Source organism: Heterodontus francisci, chromosome 7 (assembly GCF_036365525.1).
Source record: "Heterodontus francisci isolate sHetFra1 chromosome 7, sHetFra1.hap1, whole genome shotgun sequence".
Classification (NCBI taxonomy): domain Eukaryota; kingdom Metazoa; phylum Chordata; class Chondrichthyes; order Heterodontiformes; family Heterodontidae; genus Heterodontus; species Heterodontus francisci.
Genome location: NC_090377.1, coordinates 95,859,474 through 95,885,884, shown reverse-complemented (window position 1 = coordinate 95,885,884; position 26,411 = coordinate 95,859,474). Strand labels below are relative to the sequence as shown.

At 44.1% G+C, this 26,411-nt stretch overlaps 1 protein-coding gene across 2 annotated transcripts in view; it reads left to right on the top strand.

Moving 5' to 3' along the window:
- Positions 1-9,655: 9,655 nt before the first annotated feature.
- Positions 9,656-26,411, top strand: part of LOC137371752 (serine/threonine-protein kinase 17B-like) — a 55,391-nt gene continuing 38,635 nt past the window's right edge. The window contains exon 1 of one of the 2 annotated variants that reach the window (XM_068034598.1): positions 9,656-10,056. In XM_068034598.1, the coding sequence (XP_067890699.1) occupies positions 9,926-10,056 (131 nt within the window). In that variant the 5' untranslated portion in view covers positions 9,656-9,925. The remainder of the gene's footprint in view (positions 10,057-26,411) is intronic. The other variant, XM_068034597.1, reaches the window with a different exon arrangement.

Below are 26,411 nucleotides of genomic sequence, written 5' to 3'. Positions count from 1 at the left end.
AATTGATCAGATTAAATATTGGCATTTCACCAGTGGTACCTGGGTATGAATGAGACCTATGGATGGGACAGATATATCAGGCTGAATTTTTGGGACCTGCCAACATTGGGAATGGAGGCACCCCACAAGGCGGGCAGGCAATTAGGCTCATTAAGAGTCTTATTAACCAGGAATTAGGAAGGCCAATAGGGATTTTCCAGTTGGGCAGGCCGATCAACTGTCTGGCAGCGGGCACCCCACAGCAGGCTATGGTGACAGCTCTCCAGGTAGGCCTACAGGCCCTCCTTGCCTGCCTGGGTAGGGGTTTAGCCCTTTAGAGGGGCTACACTCCGCCCCCAAACCACCCCCCCCACCCCCAACCACCTGCATAGTGATGGCCTGGCTGCCTTTTGAATTTTTTATTTAAATTTTAAACTTTCTTATTGAAGTGCTCTCCGAGTTACTTACCTTATACTGCAGCCAGGTGCCCCTCTGAAGCTGGAAGGCCTCTGATTGGCCCTCCAGCTTCGAGAGCCCACCCATCACCCTTAATTGGACAGGGAACCTGTATCCATGCCAATTATGGAGGTGCCCCAGTCAAAGTTCCAGGTCATTGACTGTTTACCCAACCCCCGGGGGTGGGTTCCAACCCCAAAAATAGTCCTGGCACCTATTTCCTGCCCCCGAGGTGAAAATTCAGCCCATCCTGTTTGATTGTAAGGATGATAGGATAATATGTGAAATAGGTTTGCACCATCTCAACCTGGTTCCTACTGATTGTTGAGGAATGCTGCATGAAATTTCTTTGTAGAATAGATTTTTCATCTATATGTGTACAATATTTCATAATCTGCAAAACATAACGTACAATTAAAGGATACAAAATATTGCCCCATGATGGCTCAGTGAGTTTCTCAAGTGAGGCATCCAGGTGAGCTTGGCCAGACAATGCATCAAGCTAAAATCAACCACCCAGCAGCTATAGCCAGCCATTACTTGCAACCATTTACCATTTATAACTGAGCCATAACCAAGTCATCTGACTTGGAAATATATCTAGAAGCCAACCTAGAGCCAGCAGAAACCACCCGCTGGAAGCTAGCCCAGCACCACCAGCTGCTAGAAACCAACCAACCACAACCAGCTACTAGATGTTATCTATTCATAATTATCAGCCAGCCAAACAGAGCCAGTCTGTACACATACAACAGTAGTAAGTCTGTAGCTCAAAGCAGCTATCAGTAGGAGACTCGGAGTTGGGAGGAAGGCAGAGGATTCAAGTGCCTTAGGTTACAGGAGTTAGAATTGGGGAGTGTAAGACAGAATTGGAAGAGGCAGCAGCACTTGTACAGGCAGTTCCTCCTTGCTCCTCCCCTTCACTGCTTCTTTCTCCTCCCCTTCCCAGTTCCTAACTCCACCCCCTCCCGGCTCCTCGCTCCTCCCTCTGGTCTCCTTACTCCTTCCAGGAAAGATATATCAACCTTGGAGTCGGTGCGACGCAGTTTCACCTGGAAGATACTGGGGCTAAATTATGAGGACAGTTTTCTTGGATTAGCCTTGTAATTTCTTAGGTATAGGAGATGAAGGGGTGAGCTAACTTAGTCATTTAAGATGATTAAAGCATTTGATAAGGAAAATGGAGAGAAACTGTCCTCATGGAGGGTTAACTAGTACTGTAGGGGAGGGTTTAAACGAATTTGGAAGGGAGATGGGCACCAGAACGAAATATTAGAGAGGAGAAACAAGGTACACAGAGGACTGGGACAGGCAAATAGCACTAGAGTGAAGAATAGTTCAGAAATAGGAGGGATCTGACAGGGGGAAAGTGTGAAGCAGTGTGAGTTGGGATTAGATTACATTTATATAAAATGCACGGAATGTGGTAAATAAGGGTGTGATCTGCAGACACAAATTGCCAGATAGGACTATGATATAATGGCAATATCAGAGAATTGGCTCAGAGGATTAGGAACTTAATGCGCTAGCAATTCCGTTGCAGAGGTCAAGCACTGCATTTTTGGAGTTGGTGACCTGTCCACAGAAAGGCTGCAACAGGGCCAGTCTTCTGCGTCCACAGCACGACAGGGAGATGGAGCAGAGGCTGCAGAGAGGGCAAACTCTGTGTCATGCCTTCTGCTAACTTGAGCCGGACGGACCACTCCATGCTCCTTCTCAGTGACAAGAGGCTGCCTGGCAAGGCACCCAACATTTCAATGTGTATGCCCATCAGCACTCTCTTGTACGCTGCCCCATAGAGGTCCTCAGCTGAGTCCTCTGCAGCAGAACTCATCTGCAACCTCACCCTCCAGTGAGCTAGCAAACAAACCCTTTATCCTTGGCCTGGCTGTAGCCCACTCATGCCCACATGACTCACCACATCCCAACTCTGTTTGCCTTGAAGGATGTGCAATGCCAATATCTGAGCTGGTGGCTGTAAGTTTAAATCAAGTGATGGGTCCTCTTCATCAGTGCTGTGCTGCTACTCTCTCTTCCTCCTTGGGCTGCTGTGGCTGGGCAGGTGGAAGTTCTTGGGTGTCTGAAAGCAGGAACTCAGAAGGGGAAGGTTGGGGTGAGGGAAGGAGAGTGGGGTGGGAAGTGAGAGATCCACGGTCACACCATCAGCAACTTGCTCATGCCAAATATTAGGATGATGCTGTGCTAGGAGTTGAGGAGAAGCATATGGCAGGAACATACCTTCATCTTCAATGTTCTCAGCGACACCGGATGCCATGGGCTCTGTTGCAGCCAGTCTTGTGATGCAGCTGATCATTTCCTCCATAGGGTTCAAGAGATGTAGGTGTCCTTGTCCCCTGCTCCTTCTGCTCTATTCCCTTCTATTGTGTGCTCTGCAGGAAAGACAGCAGAATGTCAGTGATTGTGCAGTGCTGTGTTTAGGTGATGTTCCTGCCATAGTATAGGTAGAGAGGGTTGGATATGAGGCTGGCAGCATTGGTACATTTGTGAGGTTTAGGTGGAGTATCTGGATGTTCGACCTGAGACCCGAGTTGGTGATATCAAAGATTAATGCATTGATCTTGACCACTGACGTGAGGTCATTAGACCTCTTGTGGCACTGTTGAGAGGTTCTTGGGTCTAGAATCTGGGAAATGACCTTCCTGTTCACCTACTCCCTTCTGAATGTGGTCCTTGAAGGCCTTCTGCCCACCTGCGGCTCCCCCCCCCCCCCCCACCCCGCCACACATCCCCCGCAGAACCAGGGCATCTTTCTTCCTCCACCATTAATGCCTGTAGCGCAGCATCCTTCACCCTAGAATCCTTTCTCTATCCTGCTGTTCACTTTGCCATCATTTAAATTGCAACAATATTCTTCAATGCAGCTTCCCTATAAAAGGGACAGCCTGCCTTTTAGAAGAGCTGGCTGAACCACGTGGTGTGTGAACAATCCTATTGGGCTCCCCTGCTGAACACAGTAGCAGCTTGCAGCGTCAAGAAGACAGCAGTGCTGGACCCACTCGGTCAGATGCTATGATCAGTCAGATGAGGTAGGTGCACCAAATTTTCGAGTCACCCAACTTGATCTGAATGGGCAAGTCATGATCCCCACACCCAAAAATTGGGGCAACCCACTTTCTAGCCCAATATTCCTGCCTACAAGGTATTTAGGAAAGATGGGAAAGGAAAAATAGAAGAGGTTGTGGCAGTATTGATCAAAGAAACAACTATAGCACTGGGGAGGTATGATGTAGTTGAGGGGCCAAAGACAGAGTCTATTTGGTTAGAATTAAGGAACAATAGAGGAACTATTACTCTCCTGGGTATATTGTTAGGACCGCTCCAATCAAAGGCCTCAATCAAAATATATAATTCTGATTGTGGTGGGAGAAACGCACTGTTAATTCAATCCCGTCCCTCTACAGGTCGCCTAACATATCATTTTACTTTCCAAAATAAAGGAAGACCAAATTGTACCATCTATTAACCCCTGAACGAGGCTAACCAAACAAGGTGTCTTTAAATCAACAAGTTAACTGTTTAATTAGAAAAACTAAATTCTTAAACACTACTAAGACATAAACAACATTTAAAATAGAAAAAAATTAGAGTCCTTGCAAATTTACAGTCCAATGTTGCTTGAAGTCCTCACAGCCGTCCGATGTGAAAAACAGGTTCTTCCACAGTAAAACAGTCCGTAGTCTAACTCCAGCAGTAAGTGATGCTTCCTTCTTCAGCGATGGATTTCAACAATTAACAACTTACAAACACTTTCAATAGAATCAATCTGACTTTAGAGTTTTTGAGGGATAAAAGATTGTCACAGTCTAACTTCCCTTCCTTCAGTTTAAATTATCAGAGATCTCTGTTTTGGCTTGACTTTTTTAGAATTTTGAGAGATAATAATAATTAAACAGACAAAATTCTCTTCCTTCAGTTTAAATGGGTGATAGCTCTTTTTTCAGGTGCTAATACCAGCTGTCTGTGTTCTTAGTTTAGTGATACAGCACTGAAACAGGCCCTTCAGCCCACCGAGTCTGTGCCGACCATCAACCACCCATTTATACTAATCCTACACTAATTCCATATTCCTACCACATCCCCACCTGTCCCTATATTTCCCTACCACCTACCTATACTAGGGGCAATTTATAATGGCCAATTAACCTATCACCCTGCAAGTCTTTGGCATGTGGGAGGAAGCCGGAGCATCCAGAGGAAACCCACACAGATACAGGGAGAACGTGCAAACTCCACACAGGCAGTACCCAGAATTGAACCCAGGTCGCTGGAGCTGTGAGGCTGCGGTGCTGACCACTGCGCCACTGTACCACTCTGTTAGAACAGACTGTCTTCCACTAAATACCAGTTCAAAATTGAATTGTAACAAATGTATCGCATGATGCTCAATCTAAATGGCTGTATCCATGGTAACAAGAATGCACCCTTTGAACCGCAGACTCCAAATGACTGTATCCAAGGCAACGAAAATGCACCTTCTCGGTAATTCCGGAGGCCTGCTGGTTCTTAAAGCAGTACTGATCCTTTGCAAGCCTTAAAGGTACACTGCATATTCCTGGAGAGAAAAAACTACAGGACCATGACAATATATTATAGCCCACCAAATAATGGGAAGGATATAGAGGAGGAAATTCGCAGGAAAATTTCAGAAAGATACCAGAACCACAGAATAGTAATAATGGGAGACTTCGATAATGCTAATATAGACTGGGATAGTAATAGTGCAAAGGACAAAGAGAGATAAGAATTCCTGAAATCTGCAAATGAGAACTTTCTTGATTAGTATGTTTCCAGCCCTCTGAGGAAGGAAGCAGTGCTGGATCTTGTTCTGGGGAATGAAGTGGGGCAAGTGGAGCATGTTTCAGTGGGAAAGCATGTGGGGAAGAGTGATCATAATATCTTAAGGTCCAGAATAATAATTGAAAAGGACAAGGTGCAATCAAGTGTAAAAGTACTTCACACAAGGAGGGCTAGCTTCAGTGAGTTGAAAAGGGATCTGACCCAGGGAGATTGGAATCACAGATTGGTAGATAAAACAGTAAATGAACAATGGGAGGCCTTCAAAAGGGAGATAGTTCAGGTACAGAGTAGATACATTCCCACGAGGGAGAAGGAAGAGCTATGAAAAATAGAGCTCCCTGGATGACTAAAGATATATTTTTAAATGAGAGTAAAAGGAGGCTTATTTCAACTGGAAGATTCATAATACAGTACAGAACCAAGGCCGATAAAGAAAGTACAGAGGAGATGTATAAAAAAGAAATGAGGGATATAAAGTATGATAATAGTTTAGTGGCTAACATAAAAGGGAACCCAGAAGTCTTTTGTAAACACATAACTAGTAAAAGGTTGTCAAAGGAAGGGTGCGGACAATAAGGGACTGAAACAGAGATCTTTGGAGGCAGAGGGCATGGCAGAGGTTTTAAATAAATACTTTGGATCTGTCTTCACTGGAGAAGAGGATGCTGCCACTGTAGCAGTAAATGAAAAAGAAGTAGCAATATTGGATAGGATAAGAATAAAGAGGATGTTGTTACGACCTCAGTCAGAACGTCAATGTTAAAATACGACCCCACACCAATTTAAAAGAATTACATGACAAGGTATCACATTTTAAGACCTTTATTATAACAATTAAACTAAAAGAAATCCCCAATACCTAAATAGTACTTTGTAAGTACCTGGTACCCCAAATCACAAGGAAAGTATTTTCTTTACTTATTAAAACACTTGAAAACCTCGTTACACAGTCCTCCTTGATGGTGAAATCTTTAAGGTTATAAGTCCCAAACTCCTGCCAGTTGCAATAGGTTGGATCTCCCAGACCTTTCTTAAAGTCAATGTCCTCTTTGCTCACTTCTCAGAGCACTTTTAACCTGGACGTCCATGAATAAGGCGATTTCTGGTGATCCTGTTGGTATTTTCATTCTCCGTAAACTTTGGGGGAATTTTATGCTCTCTTCCGCGGTGGGTTTTGAGGCAGGGAGAGCATAAAATCGGGTGGGATGGTGGCGGGGAGGGGTGGAGGGTTCCTGCCTCCACCGACACTTAGTCCGGGGTGGGTAGGCCTGTGTATGGTCTTTCTGCCTGTCACCAGTTGAGGCCCTTAACTGGGTAATTAACCAATTAAGGGCCTCTTCCTGCCGCAGCCTTAATTATCTGTGTGGTGGGCGGCCCTGTCGCTGTACAGGAAGCACGGCATGAAAAACCATGCAGGCTGCTTCCTGGCTCCAGGGGGGGCCATCCCTCATTCAAAGGAAATCAGTGCCTGAACGAGGCAACTGGCCACCCCCTACCCTAGCTGCCAACCACCCCCCCCACTCCCCGTGACCCCCATCCCAAAAGATCCCTCCCGCCCTGACCTACCTGAGGCCTGGTCCAGCGATGACCCTTGGCCTCCAGGACGGTCATCTCCAGCAGCAGCCACTGCCTCCGCGCTGGCACTAAAGCTGTCGGCATCTGAGTGGCCAGCAGCTCTCCAAGGTCCAGACGTCAGGCGAGGGAGTCCTAAATCCTATGGAAGGCTCGCCATTGTCCACTGAAGTGCCTGATTGGCACTAAATTCGGCAGGCCTTCTAGAAAAGAGCAACGCAGGGGTCTTGGCATCGGTTTCCCCCAATGTCGAGACCCCCACCGCCAGCATAAAATTCCCTCCTTCAACTTTCAAAACAGGTTCAAGTTTTTGCAGCCTTTTGCTGTATCAAGCTTCCGCGAGCAGTGTTCCCTCTCTCTTTCCTTTGAGGTTGACACTGCTGATTGTCTTCCTTACAGCCTGCTCAGAGGCTGAAACCGCTGGACTTTTTTACAGTCTCTCTGCCTTGAGAAAATCTGTTGAATTTAACTGGAATCAAAAGTCAATAGCCCATTGACCTTTTCCAATATGCAAAGTCCACAAGTCTGGCTTTCCATTGTTTCCAGATGTTTGGAAGCTGCCATGCACATTTGCATCCTCAGAATCACTAACTCCTTGTTTACGATCCAAAAATCTGGATGGGTGAAACACAACATTCTTCAGGGCTATATCACTGCAGTCTCTGGTTCCCTGGTGTCTTGCTAACCAAGATTTCTATCTTGTCTTTAAGCAGAGTTGATGTGAGGTCACTTGACTTCCCTGACTCCATCTTAAACTTTTAAAAGTTAAAATTTTTAAAGCATTATCACATTACAAAGTCCAGCGTTCTTAACAACGTACTTAAAAGATTGGCAGTGCTCAAAGTAGAAAATGCAGAGGCTCTGGCCACAATCTTCAAATCTTCTTAAGGGTCACTGACCTGAAACGTTAACTCTGCTTCTCTCTCCACAGATGCTGCCAGACCTGCTGAGTATTTCCAGCATTTCTTGTTTTTATTTCAGATTTCCAGCATCCGCAGTATTTTAATTTTATCTTTGAATCTTCCTTCGATATGGAGACGGTGCCAGAGCACTGAAGGATTGCAAACGTCATCCCTCTTTAACAAGTAGAAGAGGGATATACCCTGTGACTACAGGCCAGTCAGCATAAAGTCAGTCGTGGGGAAACTTTTAGAGACAATAATCCACCCCAAAATTATTTGGCATTTGGAAAACTATGGGCATATAAATAAAAGTCAACACAGATTTGTTGAAGGGAAATTGTGGTTGACTAGTATGATTGAGTTTGGGGAAAGTTGATGATGGTAATGTAGATGATGTTGTGTATGTGGACTTTCAAAAGGAGTTTGACTAAGTACATAATAGGCTTGTTAGCAAAATTGAAGCCTATGAGTAAGGGGAAAGTGGTAGCATGGATAGAAAATTGACGAAGGGACAAAAAGCAGAGAGTAGTGGTGAATGGTAACTTTTTAGACTGGAAGTATACAGTGTTGTTCCACAGGGATCAGTATTAGGACCAGTGCTCTTTTTGATAAATAGTAATAATTAATAAGCTGGACTTGAGTATACAAGGCATAATTTCAAAATTTGAAGCTTTTTTTTTATTCATTCATGGGATGTGGGTGTCGCTGGCTAGGCTTGGAGAATTGTAGCAGACTCCAGGAGCAAATGGACAAACTGGTAAAATGGGCAGACACGTGGCTGATGAAATTTGTTGCAGAGGAATGTGATGTGGCACATTTGGTAGGAAAAATGAGGAGAAGCAATACGAACTATATGGCACGATTTTAAAAGGTGTAGGACAGAGAGACTTGGGATTGTATGTACACAAATCTTTGAAGGTACCAGGACAAGCAAAGAAGGCTGTTAGAAAAGCAAATGGGATCCTTGGATTTCTTAGTGGAGGAATAGAGTACACACACAAGGAAATTATGCTAAACCTTTATAAACACTGGGTAAGCCTCAGTTGGGATATGTGTTCAATTCTAGTCACCTCACTTTAGCAAGGTTGCAAAGTATGGAGGGGAACAGAAGTAATTTACAAGAATGGTACCAGTAATGAGGGACTTCTGTGGAGTGACTGGAGAAACTGGGGCTGCTCTTCTTAGAGCAGAGAAGATTAAAAGGAGAGTTGATGGAAGTGTTCAAAATAATGAATGGTTTAGATAGAGTAAATAAGGAGAAACTGTTTCCAGTGACAGAAGGATCGATGAAGAGAGGAAACAGATTTATGGCGATTGGCAAAAGAACCAAAGACCACACGTGGAAACGTTGTTTTACACAGTAAATTGTTGTGATCTGGAATGTACTGCCTGAGAGGGTGGTGGAAGCAGATTCAATAGTAACATTCAAAACCGAATTTGATAGATACTTAAAGGCAAAAAATGTGCAGGGCTATGAAGAAAGAGCAGGGAGTGGAAATAATTGAATAGCTCTACCAAAGGGCAGGCACAGGTACGCTGAGCCGAATGACCGCCTTCTGTGCTGTATCATTCTATGATTTCAGGCTGTTCTCGACTCCAATCAATAATTCAGTCAAGCTTGATTACTAAGTATAATAAATCTTCGCATGTGAATTCTTGGAGAGGGGGGGTAAGGTAGAAACAAAGTGTACAATCTTCAAATTGCCACCGCCACCCTGACTGAATACATCCTCAACAGTTCCCTGCCTGTACTTTTGGAAATGCACAAAGCTCAGCAGCAGTTTTCCTCCAGGCGGTAGTTTATAGGGTTAAACCGGTCTATTTGGAAATCCAATGACGTTCTCTTTCCGTTCATTGGCTGCCTGGTGGTTGGGAAAGTTTAAAAAGATCCGTTGGCCGCGCGCGGAGGCGGCGGTTGCAGGAGGATAGCGCACGCGCAATCCCCACCCCCCGGGAAAAAAAAATCAGTGGACAGCACGCGAGTTTTTGCGAAGTAACCGTTTGTTTGGCGAAATAAAGCAGCTGGTCGTCTGAAGCAAGGAGATCGGTCTGCTGTCTCTCTGAAGTCATTTCTAAATCTGCGAGCGTGAGAAGTCGAAGGGACTGGCCAGTGCCGCACCGGCACGTGTCCTCGTTTACGGTTAAAGGAGCCGGTGGTGGAAGTTTAGAGCGGGGCGAGGTGTGGGAGAGGAGCGAGAATGTGCGAGAGCCGTTGCAGGAGGCTGGCGGACAGGGACAAGCGGTCCGTCTTATTCGCTCATATCCAGACCTCTTTCACGACAGACTCCTTCTACAGCAACTACACGATGGCACCGAAGGAGCTAGGCAGGTGAGCACAACATTTGAAAGTGCACGCACACAAACTCGTTAGTTTGCGAATGTTTTCGTGTAATTCGGTCACTGTTGTGTCGTTAATGGGGCAGGATTGCATGTCGAGTTGAAGTTTATAGGGAGGGCTCAGGGCGTGATCTGACTTTCCTACCAGTTTGTGACTTTTTTTAAACGCCTCCGTTCGTTGCCTTTAATCCTTATACTCTGAAGTTATATTGAATGATGTACAACAACTTAATTTATATAGTGCCTTTAACGCAATTACAGCAGCCAAGGCACTTCACAGGAGCATTCTAAAACAAAATATGACCCTGATCCACATGAGATATTGGGTCAGATGACCAAAAGGCCAGAGATGGGCTTTAAGAGTGATGTAGAGAGGTGAGTAGGTTTGAGGAAGGAATTCCAGGGCTTGGGGCCTAGGCAATTGAGGGTATGGCCACCAATGGTTGTCTGCAAACTTAGAAATGTTACATTAATTCCCTCACCCAGGTCACTAATAGCTCACCCAGGTCACTAATAGCTATTGCGAATAACTGGGGCCCCTGCGGTATCAGAAAAAGACCTGTTTATTCCTACTGTGCCTTGTCTGTCAATCAGTTCTCAATCTATTCCAGTATGTTACCCCCAATCCCATGTACTTTAATCTTGCACACTAACCTCTTGTGTAGGACCTTGGCAAAAGCCTTCTGAAAATCCAAATACAACACATCCACTGGTCTCCTTAATCTATTCTACTAGTTAAATCCTTAAAAAAACTCCAGTAGATTTGTTAAGCATGATTTGTAAACCCATGCTGACTTTGCCCAATCCTGTTTATACTTTCCAGGTGTTCTATCACATCCTTTATAATAGACTGTAGCATTTTCCCCACTACTGATGTAAGGCTCACTGGTTTATAATTCCCTTTTTTTTTTCTCTTTTTTTTTTTAAATAGTGGGGTTACATTTTCTACCTTCCAATCTGTAGGAACTGCTCCAGAGTCTATAGAATTTTGGAAGATGCCCACCAATACATCCCCTATTTCCAGGGCCACTTCCTTTTCTACTCTGGGATGTACATTATCCAGTCCTGGGGATTTGTCAGCCTTTAACCCCATTAATTTCCCTAGTGCTTTTTTTTTTCACTAATACTAACTTCCTTCAGTTCCTTCCCCTCATTAGACCCTTGGTTCCCTAACATTTCTGGGAGGTTATTTTTGTCCTCCTCTGTGAAGATGGGAATTGTTCTGCCATTTCTTTTTTCCTTATTATAATTTCCCCCACTTCTGACTGTAAGGGACCTACATTTGTCATTACTAATCATTAGAGTAGTCAAGTCTAGAGGTAACAAAGGCATGAATGAGTTTCAGCAGCAAATGAGCTGAGAAAAGGGCAAAGTTAAGGAGGTGGAATAGGTGGTAAAGGTGCAAATGTGGTTGGAAACTCCTTTCCGGGTCAAATATGACACCAAAATTATGAACAGACTGATTTAGTATCATAAAAGCTAAATAATGTGGATGCTGGAAATCTGAAATAAACGCGTAGTGCTGGAAATACTCAGGTCTGGTGGCATCTGTGGAGAGAGAAACGGTTGATTTCTCAGGTCTGAGAGACTTGAAACGTTAACTCTGTTTCCCTCTCCATAGATGCTGCCAGACCTGCTGAGTATTTCCATAGAGTCATAGTCATAGTTATACAGCATGAAAACAGGCCCTTCGGCCCACCATGTCTGTGCTGCCCATCAAGCACCAAACTATTCTAATCCCATTTTCCAGCACTTGGCCCGTAGCCTTGTATGCTATGGCGTTTCCAGCACTTTATTTCTGGTTTAGTATCGGACTATGTTGCCAGGGTGACGGATGGAGTTTGGAGTGAAGACTGAAAACAATGGTTTCAGTCTTCCAATATTTAATTGGAGGAAATTTTTGTTCACCCAATACTGGATGTCAGATAAGCAGTCTGATATAGCAACGGTGGAGGTGTTGAGGGAGGTGGTGGTGAGGCAGAGCTGGTTTTTGTCAAGTTAAGCATGAAGGCTAAAGCTGTGCTTTCAGTTAATGTCGCCAAGGGGCAGTGTGTAGATGAGAAATAGGAGGGGGCTAAGGGTAGATCCTGGGGACACCAGAGATACTAGTGCAGGAGCAGCAGAGTGTCAGTTGAGCACATTAAAATTTTGATTGTTTGCAAGGAAAGCAGGTAAACTAAATGCTCTGGTCAGACATCCTCCATGTCGCCTGTGGCTCAATTGGTAGCTGCGATTCTTGCTTTTGAGTCGAGATTGTAGGCTGAAGTACCGCTTGAAAGGCTATCTAATCTGACACCCAGTACTGTACTGAGGGAGTGCTATGCTGTCTCTTAGATGGACACACTGGATCCTATGGCACTATTTTTGAAGAGCCTGGTGTTCTGGCTAATATTTACCCCTCAATCAATATCACAAACCGATTATCTGGTCTTTATTACATTGTCTGTGGGGGAGCTTGCTATGTGCATATTGGCTGCTGTTTCTTACATCTGAGGCCCCCTTCCTGTGTTTAAAAAGTCCATGGATCCCTTGTAACAGAATGCAAGTATTTTTCTGTCTTAAAAAAATTATAAAATTAAACACTTAATACTTTTTGTTTTACTTGGTTAGAGCTGGTCTCATTTAGTTTCACATTTTTAGTCTTTGGTCGAGCTGTATTTTCAACCAGCCTGAAATAGATCTGCTGAATCAGAGGGTGCACTGGCAGACAGGTTCCTTCACATGCATGACTGCTAAGCCTTGGTACCTTTGATTCTCCTTCATAGTTTCTCAAGTTTAAATAATGGTCCAATTTTAACTTGGTCTACTAAACAGATATGGGCTGGCAGGGGCCCCAAAATAGCTCTGCTGCACAGAACCACTTTCTTTTACTCCGATCTTGCTCGTTACCGTATTTTCTGGGGTCTTTGGCTGGGTGGGCCTCACTACTGCATGCAAATCAGGGTCCTACGTAAGTAAAACATGGATATGGTTAGAGGGAAAAGAAAGTTATTAAGTAATTCTTGTAGGGGGAAAAAAATAGCTATACTATGCTGTTCTGATTCCTCTACCAAATGCAGAGGAAATCTATCCTTGGCATCAAAGTTCTGAACCCATTCTTATGGCTTCATTACATGTAGCACATGACTAAGATCTTTCCCTACATATTGACAGTTGCTTAGTTAATCCTGTCCTCCTCCCTCCACTGAAGGAGGGGTGCTGTTTCTGGCAGTTGATCACCTGACAGTGCTGCTTCCTCTCCCAACACCTGACACAACAGCTGGGGAGGGCACAGGTGGTCAATAAGTGAGTGAGGGTGTGAGGCATAAAGCTGGCCAACCCCTATTGTGGCTCAGCTTCAGAGGAGTATTGCAGATAGAAGCTCTGGTTAAAGCACATTTGCTGTTGTGGGGGAGGAGGCAGTCTGCATCCAACAAGTGGAGCCTTTGCAAATGGCGTGGGAATGCTGATGGCAATGACTCTCCCTCCTCCACCCCTCCCACCCTATTGCAGGTCCTTTGAAACCTTCTCGCAGACCCCTAGGGGGCTGCCGACTCATGATTGAGAGCCCTTGTTCTGCACTTCATTGGCTGTAAAGCACATTGTGACATCCTGAGGTCATGAAAGGTGATGTTTAAATGCTTTCTTAGCTCTCAAGAGGCAGTGCTCCATGTTGTCAGAAAATGGTTGGGTAGTAATGCCATTTGCAGTAAGTGTCCTTTTTAACTCTTCAGGCAACCAACAAGTTTGCAAGTTCTCCCTGTGTCTGTGTGGGTTTCCTCCCACAGCCAAAAGACTTGCAGGTTGATGGGTGAATTGGCCATTATAAATTGCCACTAGTATAGGTGGGTGGTAGGGGAACATAGGGACAGGTGAGGATGTGGTAGGAATATGGGATTAGTGTAGGATTAGTATAATATGGGTGGTTAATGGTCGGCACACACCCGGTGGGCCGAAGGGCCTGTTTCAGTGCTGTATCTCTAAATCTAAATCTAACAAACTCTGCACTGTCTTGGAGCACTCCTAGCAGTGACAATTTAAATACTTTCCAATTCAAGCACCTGCATTGTCTAAAAGTTTGGAGTGTAAATACACCAATGCACTAACAACTTGTATTTATATAGTGCCTGAAGATAATGTCCCTAGGTGCTTCACAAGCATGAAATCAGTCCTCAAAAAAGATACCAAGCAGAAGAAGGATTCATTAGAGCTGGTGATCAAAAGCTTGGTAAAAACAGGTTTTAAGGAGTGTCTTCAGAGAGGAGGTGGAGAGGTTTAGTGAGGAAATTCCAGAGCTTCGGCCTGTACAGTTGATGGCACAGTTGTCAGTGGTGAGGCAAAGGAAATTGGGATTGTACAAGAGGCAAGAATTTAGAGTTCCTATTTGGTCGCAGGGTTGGAGGAGGCCACTGAGATGCAGAGGGGTGAGATTGTGAAGGGCTTTGAATACAAATTTGAGAATTTTAAATTCATGACATTGTTGGATCAGGAGCCATTGCAGCAGATGGATAAACAGCTCTTGGTGCAAGTTAAGAAATGGGTAGCGGAGTTTTAGATAAGCTCAAGTTTATTGGTTTATATTCCCATTTTTTTTTTCCTACAGTTAATGTAATTTTTACCAAATGGAGACTAGCTTTCTCTGAAGAAAAAAATCTTAGTTACAATCATTCCATGTTCCTCCAGTCGTTTTATATTTTGCTTTGATTTGGGGAGAGTCATTTTTTTTCCTATTGCGCTCATTTAGATTTATCACATTAGTCTTTGTAGTCCTGCTGGGCTGTGATTTTGTAATGCAGCCCAATTGTAAGGAGTGTTATCATGCTAAACTATTTTTGATCTCGTACTGTGGAATGAGGAAGTCATTAAGGTTGTACTAAAGTGCCTCTCAGGAAGAGAGATCATGAGATAATTAGAATTTTTATTTTGAGTTTGAAAGTGATTTAGTTCAGTCCCAAACCAGAGTTTTAAATCTAAACAAAGCAAACTACATAGGTGTAAGGGATGAGTTGGCTAAGGTAGATTGTCTATCATATCTTTTAATGTAGTTTCTCAAATGATGGATAACATTTCAAGAAATATTACATAATTTGCAAAAGAAAAATCATTTTTTTTAAGGCACAAAGACGCAAGTCCAACCATGGCTAATGTTACAGACAGGTGGAAAGGGGTGTTCCTGCTGTTCACCTCCCAACTGATTGCAATTGTGCTTTGTTAAAATGATGCGTTAGTCCCTGAGGAGTTTTGGGGTCAAATAACTGGGCAAATTTAGTTTTTTAAAACTATAAAATTTATTTTTATATAATTCCTGAAATGGTCGCAACTTCACCCATATACACATTCACCCCCACACCCATGCACAAGAATAGATAGAGAGAAAATGGTAGGATGTAGTTTACTGTAGTAAGTGTTCATGGTTTAGAGTAAACCTGTTGAAACGTCTCTGGAGGAAATTTTTTTTAAAAGGTGCGGGCCTGGGTGTTTGTAGTCTTGAACTTGTTGGCCAAGATTTTGCTGAGCTCCTGACATCTGGCTACAGCTGCAGCCCACCACTGAGTCTGACGCTGGGAGTGTTGGGTCTGGTCTTCCCGGTGGCGGCAAGGCTCCATGGCAGTCCCCTTGCCGCTGGGCGATGGGACCCAGACTAATGTACTTAAATTAATACATTTAAATAAAATCCACAGTGCTCTTGCCTTCAGGCTGCAATCTTCTGAGCGGTGGCCAACACTTGCGCCTTTGCTTTCCCATCAGGGAAGAACGGGTGCCACCATCGTAGGGAAGGGGGGAACTTATGATTTTTTTAGTGCAGTGGGGGGGTGGGGGAAGAAATGGCGTTTAATGTAAATTACTAGTGTAGGGGAGGGTGGGAAGGAGAGACCTCTGCACTTGAATGGGGAGTAGGAAAGGGCAAATGTTGAATTTAATTATAGTGTGGGGGGGGGGGGGTGGAGGAACAGATTTATTGGCGATACATTGGAGGTGGGTAGCCCTTTTAAAATTTTAAATGACCCAGCAGGGCTGGCTGCCCTTTAAAAATGGCACCAGTGCTTGCACATGGGCAGCTGACACCATTGCTGGCATCTGAGAGCCCACTCCTCCATGTGATTGGGGCACAGGGGTGGCCTGACCTCATTATCCTGCGCCACTGCAAGGCCTACACATGCGGGCTGCCATTTTTTCCACCTGCCGCTGCCAGGAGAAGAAAATCCAGCCCAATTAAGTGTTGTAGAGTTCTAGTGGTTACAACTCAATATGAAGCTATTGGTGTGGCTTTTGTTATCTTCATAGATAGAGAGTCTCAAAATCATGTCTGTGCTGTAGTGGCTGTTCCAATTGTTCAGTCGGGTCCTACTTGCTTGACTGGATCTCTTTCACAGCCTCTGGCTGGACTGGCTTTGAGGTTTTGGCTTGATCTCCCTTCCCTCTCCAGAGGGCTACTTTTTTTTTAAGGTTAAAGATCAATTACCTTAGAGTTTGTTATTTAGACACATGGCCCTTTCCCCTGGTGTAACCACAATCGTCCAGGATCTGATAACCATGGCTCTCGATTGATGTCTGAATGGGGACCATTCTATTAACACACTGCTACTTCACCCCTATTAGTTTTGGTTTGGGCTGTGAGTCCATCTGTCTCTAGAATCCTTTTAGTTCATTCATTTCATTAGGGGTCATTATGCAGTAGTGTTCCTTTCTATTTCAAAGGGGTTTCCCCAGAGCTATTTTAGATGAGGTTAACTAGTTTAATCTTTACACTTTGTTGATTTCCAGTACAGGAAGGATCACATGTTGCTACTCCAGTTTGACTGGGGCAACTGTCCATATTCTTGTGGTTTTGTTTTGAGTTGACTTTTTTTTTTAATTCTTCCATTTCATTGTTTCATCAAGGCTCCTTCCATGCATGATGCTAATGAGGAGTTAAAGGTAGCATTAGATCAAAGGGAAAAGCTTATAATGTTGCCAAAGAGTATAATCCTGAGGATTAGAGTCAGTTATACAGCACAGAAACAGGCCCATCGTGTCTGTGCCGGCCATCAAGCAGCTAACTATTCTAATCCCATTTTCTAGCACTTGGCCTGTAGCCTTGTATGCTATGGGTTTCAAGTGCTCATCTAAATACTTAAATGTTGAGGGTTCCTGCCTCTACCACCTCTTCAGGCAGTGCATTCCAGATTCCAACCACCCTCCTGGGTGAAAACATTTTTCCTCAAATCTCCTCTGAACCTCCTGCACCTTACCTTTAAATCTAGGTACCCAGTTACTGCCCCCTCTGCTAAGGGAAAATGTTTCTTCCTATCTAACCTATCAATGCCCCTCATAATATTGTATACCTCAATCATATTTCCCGTCAGCCTTCGCTGCTCCAAGGAAAACCACCCTAGCCTTTTCAGTCTCTCTTCATAGCTGAAATGCTCCAGCCCAGGCAACATCCTGGTGAATTTCCTCTGCACCCCCTCCAGTGCAATCACATCCTTCCTATAGTGTGGTGCCCAGAACTGTACACAGTACTCCAGCTGTGGCCTAACTAGCATTTTATACAGCTCCATCATAACCTCCCTGCTCTTATATTCTGTGCCTCGGCTGATAAAGGCAGGTATCCCATATGCTTTCCTAACCATCTTATCTACCTGTGCTGCTGCCTTCAGTGATCTATGGACAACTACACCAAGGTCCCTCTGTACTTCCCAGGGTCCTACCATCCATTGTATATTCCCTTACCTTGTTAGTCCTCCCAAAATGCATCACCTCACACTTCTCAGGATTAAATTCCATTTGCTACTGCTCCGCCCATCTTACCAGCCCATCTATATCGTCCTGTATTCTAAGGCTTTCTTCCTCGCTATTTATGACACCACCAATTTTCGTATCATCTGTGAACTTACTGATCATACCTCCTACATTCACGTCTAAATCATTAATGTATGCTACAAACAGCAAGGGTCCCAGCACCAATCCCTGCGGTACACCACTGGTCACAGGCTTCCACTCGCAAAAACAACCATCGACCATTACCCTCTGCCTCCTGCCACTAAGCCAATTTTGGATCCAATATGCCAATTTCCCTGGATCCCATGGGCTCTTACCTTCTTAACCAATCTCCCATGTGGGACCTTATCAAAAGCTTTGCTGAAGTCCATATAGACTACATCAACTTCTTTACCCTCATCTACGCATTTCATCACTGCCTCAAAAAAATTCAATCAAGTTAGTCAGATACAATCTTCCCCCGACAAAGCCATGCTGACTATCCTTGATTAATCCCTGCCTCTCCAAGTGGAGATTAACCCTGTCCCTTCGGAATTTTTTCCAATAGTTTCCCTACCACTGATAGACTCACCGGCCTGTAATTACCTGGTTTATCCCTGCGACCCTTCTTGAATAATAGTACCATATTCGCTTTCCTCCAGTCCTCTGGTACCTCTCCTGTGGCCAGAGACGATTTGAATATTTGTCAGAGGCCCTGCAATCTCTTCCCTTGCTTCACATAACAGCCTGGGATACATCTCATCTGGGCCTGGGATTTATCCACTTTTAAGCCCACTAAAACATCTAATACTTCCTCCCTTTCAATGCTAGTATATTCAAGTATATCCCAATCCCCCCACCCCTCCCTGATCTCTACACCTACATTGCCCTTCTCCATAGTGAACACAGATGAAAAGTAATCATTTAAAACCTCACCCTGTGTCCTCTGGCTTCACACACATTGCCACTTTGGTCCCTAATGGGCCCTACTCTTTCCCTGGTTATCCTCTTGCCCTTAATATACTTATAAAATGCCTTAGGATTTTCCTTTATCTTGCCTGCCAGTGTTTTTCATGTCTCCTCTTCGCTCTCCTAATTACGTTTTTAAGTACCCCCTACACTTTCTATACTCCTAGTGCCTCCACTATTTTCAGCACTCTGAATCTGCCATAAGCCTCTCTTTTTTTTTAGTGATCCAATCCTCTATATCCCTTGACATCCAGGGTTCCCTGGACTCGTTGGTCTCACCCTTCACCTTAATGGGTACATGTTGGCTTTGAACTCTCTAATTCTTCTTTGACTCCCACTGATCTGATCTGATGTTGACTTTCCTACAAGTAGCTGCTTCCAGTCCAAAACCGGTTGTAAATGTTTCTACAGGTATGTAACTAGAAAGAGATTAGTGAAAGTAAACGTGGGCCCATTAAAGACAGATGGGTGAAAATATGATGGGGACTAAGAAAATGGCAAAAATATTAAATACTTTATAACTGTCTTCATGGTGGTAGGTTAAAAACATTCTGGAAATAATGGGGAACGAAGGGTCTAACAAGAATGAGGAACTTGAAGAAATCAGTATGAATAAAGAAATGGTACTGGAGAAATTAATGGGACTAAGTGGCGACAGATCCACTAGATCTGACAACCCGCAATCTAGGGTTTTAAGAGGTAGCTGCAGATACAGTGGATGCATTGGTTTTGATCTTCCAGAATTCCTTAGATTCTGGAACAAGTCCCAAGGATTGGAAGGTAGCAAACATAACCCTGCAAATTAAGAAATGAGGAGAAAGTAGGGAACAATAAGCCAGTTAGCCTAACATCAATAGTAGGCAAAATGTTAGAATCTATTAGGGACATGGTAACAGGGCACTTTGCAAAATCATAATCTGATTAAGCAGAGTAAACAACATATTTATGGAAGGGGAATAGTGTTTGACAAATCTACAATAGTTCTTAAAGATGCAACCTGTAGGATGGATAGGGGAAAACTAGTTGATGTAGTGTATTTGGATTTTCAGAAAGTAGTTGATAAAGTGCTCCAAGAGGTTAATTACATATAATCAGGACTCATGGGATTGGGGTAGTATGTTTGTATGGATTGAGGATTGGTTCATGGACAGAAGAATGGGAATAAAGGGGGCATTTTCAGGTTGGCAGGCTGTAACTAGTGGGGTGCTGCCAGGGTCAGTATTTGGGCTTCAGCTATTTACAGTCTATATTAATGACCTAAATGAAGGGACTGAGTTTAATGTGTCAGCAAACTTGGATACTACAAGGCTAGGTAGGAAACTAAGCAGTCAAGAGGATGCAGAGGGATGTAGACAAGTTGGGTGAGTGGGTAAGAACATGACAGAATCCAATGTGAAGTGTGAAACTATCCACTTTGGTAGGAAAAATAAACAGAAAATGTTTTGAATGATCGACTGAGAAATGTTTGCATTCAAAAGGGACCTGAGTTTCCTTGTCCATGAATCCAGAGTTAACCTGCAGGCGCAGCTAGCAATTAAAAAGGCAAATGGTGTGTTGGCTTTTGTTACAAAGCAATTGTGTATAAGAGTGAAGAGTATTACTACAAATTCTTTAGGGGCTTGACGGTAAGTGCTGAGAAAATGTTTCCCCTGGCTTGGGAATCTAGAACATAGGGTCACAGTCTCAGAATTAGGGGTTGGCCATTTAGTATTGAGATGGGGAGAAATTTCTTCAAAGGGTTGTGAATTTTTGGGTTTCACTACCCCAGAGAGCTGTGGATTCTCAAGTATATTTATGACAGAGGTTGATTTTTTTTTTAATTTTTGGGGTATTTAGCGATTTATAGGGATAGTGTGGGAAGGTGGAGTTGAGGTGGAAGATCAGCCTTGAATGGAAGAGCAGGCTTGAAGGGCCAAATGGCTTACTCCAGTTCCTATTATGTTTTTGAATGTAGCAATGCTGGATTTCTTGTTGAGGCATTAATTTTACAGTTTTACTAATGTTTGCCTACATTGGGTGTAAATGGGGCAGGGGGGAATAAGTTTGTACTGTGTAAGCTTGTAATGCTGAACTTAAATGTCAGAACTGAGCATTTCAGTATTTAACATTTGAAGGCTAGTATACTAGGAAGTGGGTGTTGTGATTATCACTTGTATTTCGGATTGAATCAGCAGCTGCAGTGACTTCATTCTTTTGGAGATCACTTTACTGCAATAGAGTTTGGTAAGTTTTTAAAGTAACTGCTGTTCCTGAAACAGGGTTTGAAATTATGGCTGCAGCTCCCATGGTGAGGGGAACTACTTGTGCTCAAGTCATGAGTGCCTTGCAAGGAGGAAGAGGTTGACTTTGAGAAGGAAATGCAGGAATTTGAGGAGATGCTGAGTGCATGGTCAGTTTTTAAAGAAGCTTCTGAAAATGGGTAGAAAGCTGAAGTAGTTGTGTTTGCATCCCTACCCTGTAGAATTTGCCATGTATGAAATAGTGGGGTCTGGAGTAATTTGAAAAACAGGATGAGAATCTTGACTATTTCCTGGGGTAGAGAACCAGTGGGGAGTTACGGGGACAGGGGTAGTAGTCTCGCGCTGTGCAGGGCAGAGCACTCGGGCTGCAGAGTTTTGGATTAACTGCAGTTTATGAACAATGGTGACAGGGAGGCTGGTAAAAGGAGCATTTGCAAACTTCGATAATGGATGTGGTTGAGAATTCTGCAGTGAAGGTAAGAATGTAAGTGGAAAATGTTCTGAATGTGGAAGAAGGTGACTGAAGCAGTAAATTGGGGATTTGTGGATTATGTAATCTGATCTATTCCATCATATGTTCCACTCTTGGAGAGACTTCTGAAACTCCAAGTTAAAGGGCTGGCAAAATTGGGAATCACATTACCACTGTTTGTTGAACAAGGGACTTCTTAAAATCCATTTGTAGCTTCTTCAGAAAGGATAGATGTGGCACTGTTCTAAACAGTTGGATACTGTCTCATGTAAAATTGTCCCTAATCCTCAACACTCTGAGCCTTGTTTCTCCATTTCTTTGTTACACAAGTTCTGTACAGTTCTGAATTTTTAAAGCATATTTTTTGCAAACTTTTTGTTCAGTTAGATTTTGCTGCTGCATCTTGCTTTGGAAAGATTACCTTGGTTGAGTTTCCCCCCAACCTGAGTCAGTCGTGGTATTTTGACTTCATGATCTAAGCTGAATGCTAAAGAACTCCGCTATCAGTACTGTGTTATCCACCTAACTACACTGCACAACTTCACTACAGTTTCCAGCACAAGAGTTGTCTAGCCTCTCTTCATAACATTTCACACCACCATCTCTATCTTTACCTAATCCTCATTTAAAACTATTCATTTAAAACTATTACTCTGTCCTGCTCTGGTACAACCCTCATCTCTGATCCCTTAAGCTGAAGGACAGAGACTTGAATGTATGTGACTAACAGCTAGTTTAGCCATTTACAGCCAGATATAGCTAGACCACATAAAGCACCATCAGGTCCTCCTCATCTGCCAAAACTTTACTATTCCAGAATTATCTTGGAATGCAAAAATAACCCCTGGCTTTTTTTTTCCTACTGCAACCTGTCCTAAACCCCTCTCCACTGTCTTTTTTCCAACAAGTGCAAGGAGCTTGTAGACTTTTTTGTCATTAAGATTGAGACCATCTGTTTGTCTGCCTCTGCCACTTCCCTCCTTTCCTTGCTCTGATGGGTCCAAACTTCCTCTAAGGTCCCCTACCTCTGTCCAAGCCCTGAACTCTCCTCTTTCTCTAGTTTCTCCTGTCTTCCCTGATGCCCTCAAAGATCATCTCGTCCATGAGACTTACCAACCTCCTGGTAGCTTGACCCTATTCCCACTAAATTGCTGATGACCTGTGCTCTCTTTCTGACACTGCTGCCCCATGTTAGTTGATATTGCTAATGGTTCGCTCTCCTCAGTTGCTGTCTCCTTCTCAAAACAAAACCCTTGATTCTTCTGTCCTTGCAAATTAACTTACCATCCGGGAGTGGACCTGTGGGGGAAAAAGCCGAGTGAGAAGAGGATAAATAGAGCCTGAGGATCGCAGCCTGGTCACTTACCTTTCTGGAGCAGAGAGCAGTCCAGACGCACCAGAGCTTTTGAAGGAAAAAGAAAAAAGTCAACAGTGATATCACAGGAAAGCTGCAAGGTGATTGGTTGGTGAGTAACTGCTGTTAGGGAATAACTCTATAGCTGGGTTAGGAACTAAAAGTAAAAAAAGGTTTTAATATAGTAGGTAGTTTTTTTTTTAGAGAGTCGAGGTCCATAGTGTAAATATAATTTTTGGTTGATTTAAGGGGATAAATTAAGGTTAAGTCATGGCATGGCAGCTCAGCAACATGGTGTGCTGCTTCTGTGCAATGTGGGAAGTCAGGGACACTTCGTGTCCAGGGTGAACACATGTGCAGGAAGTGTCTCCAGCTGCAGCTACTTGATCTGCATTTCGGATCTGGAGTGGTGGCTGGAGACACTGAGCATCCACAAGTCAGATCATCGTGGATAGTACGTACAGGGAGGTGGTCACACCGCAGGTGAAGACTGCTCAAGCAGAAAGGGAATGAGTGACCGCCAGGCAGAGTAGAAGAACTAAGCAGATGGTGCAGGAGTCCCCTGGGTCTGTCTCCCTAGCTAACAGATTTTACGCTTTGGATACTTTTGGGGGAGATGGCTCTTGCTGCATTCCCCCGAGAAGCTAGGTCTGTGACACCATGGGTGGCTCAGCTGCATAGGAGGGGAGGAAAAGGAGCAGGAGAGCTATAGTGATGGGGGATTCCATTGTAAAGGGTACAGAAAGGTGTTTCTGTGGCTGCAAACGTGACTCCAGCGTGGTATGTTGTCTCCCTAGTGCTAGGGTCAAGGAAATCACAGAATGGCTGCAGAACCCGACTGATCCACAGCAGACCCAAGCCCGACCTGGCCAGAGTCCCTCCAATTTTGACCCGACCATCCCTTTACTTGCGTTCTGACTGGGAAGCTGCAGCACATGTGATGTCACTCGTTCACTGTGCAGACCCAGTTTCGTCCTGGACTCCCAGCTCCGGTAATTTTTTTTAAATTTCAGTACTTACCTGCAGGGCACTTACCATGTGTGTCTAACCGGAGCCTGAAAGCCGGGCCTGACCTGACCCTGACCCATGTCATTGGGTCCTGTCGGGTAGCCAGCCTTTAGTCTAGGAGTCCCCAAAGGACATCCCACTTTCTAACCGGTATTCAGTTCTGGATACCAATGGGAAAGAGGGTTCCTCTGGAGAATGCACAATCATAACTGGAATATCATGAGTAACTAAGCTGTGCTAGGATGGAGAAAGAGACGAGGGCAATAGTGGTAGGGGATTCTGTGGTCAGAGGAACTGATGGGTGTTTCTGTGGTCGCAAATGTGATTCCAGGATGGTATATTGCCTCCCTGGTTTACGGGTTATGGATATCACCGAGCGGTTAGAGTCCTCTGGAGGGTGAGGATGCACAGCCGGAGGTAGTGGTCCATGTTGGTGCCAATGACCTAGTTAGGGAGAGGGAATGAGGTCCTGAAAAAAGAATTTAGGGAGCTAGATAGTAGATTTTTGAAGTAGGACCTCAAAGGTTGTAATCTCTGAATTTCTTCTGGTGCCACCAGCTAGTGAGTATATGAATAGAAGGTTAAAGCAGATTAATGCATAGTTGAGGAGATGGTGGAGGAGGGAGAGCTTTAGTTTCCTGGATCACTGGGCCTGTTTCTGCCAAAGGTGGTATCTGTACAAGTTGGAGGGGTTACACCTGAACCGGAATGGGACCAACATACTTGCTGGGAGGTTTGCTAGTGCTGTTGGGGGGGTGGGTTTAAACTAATTTGGCAGGGGGATGGGATACAGAGTGGATGGACAGTAGGGGGTGATGTACAATCAAATATAAATGAGAAGCTAAGTCAATTTGGAGGGCAGAGTAAATGTAGACCTGTTGAGGCTCAAGCAAATAATGCAAGGCTGGATTGTATCTCTTTTAATATAAGGAGTCATGCTAGTAAGGCAGATGAATTGAGGGTGTTGATTAACATATGGGAATATAATATTGCTATCACTGAGACATGGTTGAGGAAAGGGCAGGACTGGCAGCTTAATATCCCAGGGTATAGAATCTTTAGATGTGATGGGGGAGGGGGTAAAAGAGGAGGTGTCATTGCACTGGTGATTAAGGAGTCAATTACTGCAGTAAGGAGGGATGATATCTTCGGTTCCTCTAATGAGACCATATGGGTAGAACTTAAAAACAAAAAGGGGCAATCACTTGCCTGGGTGTACTACAGGCCTCCAAACAGTCAGGGAGAGATAGAGGAGCAGATATATAGGCAAATCTGAGGTGCAAAAATAATAGCTTAATCGTAGGGGATTTCAACATCCCCTGTATTAGAGAGGATAGTAATGCAAAAAGTTTAAAGGGGATGGAATTCAGGTGCATTCAGGAGAGCTTTTTGAGCCAGCACATAGTCCTATAAGAGGAGGAGCAGTACTGGACTTAATCCTTGGGGATGAAGCCAGACAAGTGGTAGAAGTGTCAGTGGGGGAGCATTTTGGGGATAATGATCATAACTCTAAGATTTAAGGTAGTTATGGAAAAGGACAAAGAGGGACTGGAAATAAGAGTACTGAATTGGGGCAAGGGAGATTTCAATATGATGAAACAGGATCTGGCCAGAGTGGACTGGGAGCAGCTTATAGGAAAGTCTACATCAGACCAGTGGGAGTCATTCAGAAAGGAAATAGAGGGTTCAGGTCCAATATCTTCCCGAAAAGGTGAAGAGTAGGACCAACAGGTCATGGAACCATGGATGTCAAAGGATATAGAGGATTGGATAAGGAAAAAAGAGGCTTATGGCAGATTCAGAGCACTGAGAACAGTGTAGGCCCTAGAGGAGTATAGAAAGTGTAGAGGAGTACTAAAAAAAGTAATTAGTAGAGCAAAGAGGGGCCATGAAAAATCACGGAGACAAGATAAAGGAAAATCCCAAGGCATTTTAAGGGCAGGAGGATGACTAGGGAAAAAGTGGGGCCCATTAGGGATCAGAGGCAATCTGTGGAGCTGGAGGACATAGGTGAGGTTTTGAATGATTTACTTTTCATCTGTGTTCACTATGGAGAGGGACGATGTAGGTGTAGTGATCATGGAGGGGGATTGAGGTATACGTGATCAAATTAGTATTGAAAAGGAGGAATTATCCACTGTATTAACGGACTTAAAGGTGGATAAATCCCCAGGCCCAGATGTGATGTATCCCAGGCTGCTATGTGAGGCAAGGGAGGAGATAGCAGGAGCTCTGACACAAATTTTCAAATCCTCTCTGGCCACAGGAGAGCTACCAGAGGATTGGAGGACGGTGAATGTGGTACCATTATTCAGGGATAAACCAGGTAATTATAGGCTTATGAGTATGTCCGTGGTAGGGAAATTATTGGGAAAAGTTCTGAGACAGGATTAATCGGGGACAGTCAGCATGGCTTTGTCAGGGGGAGATCGTGTCTAACAAACTTGAATTTTTCAAGGACGTGACTAGATGTGTAGATGAGGGTAAAGCAGTTGATGTAGTCCACGTGGACTTCAGTAAGGCTTTTGATGTCCTGCATGGGATCCAGAATAATTCGGCACTTTGGATGCAAAATTGGTTTCGTG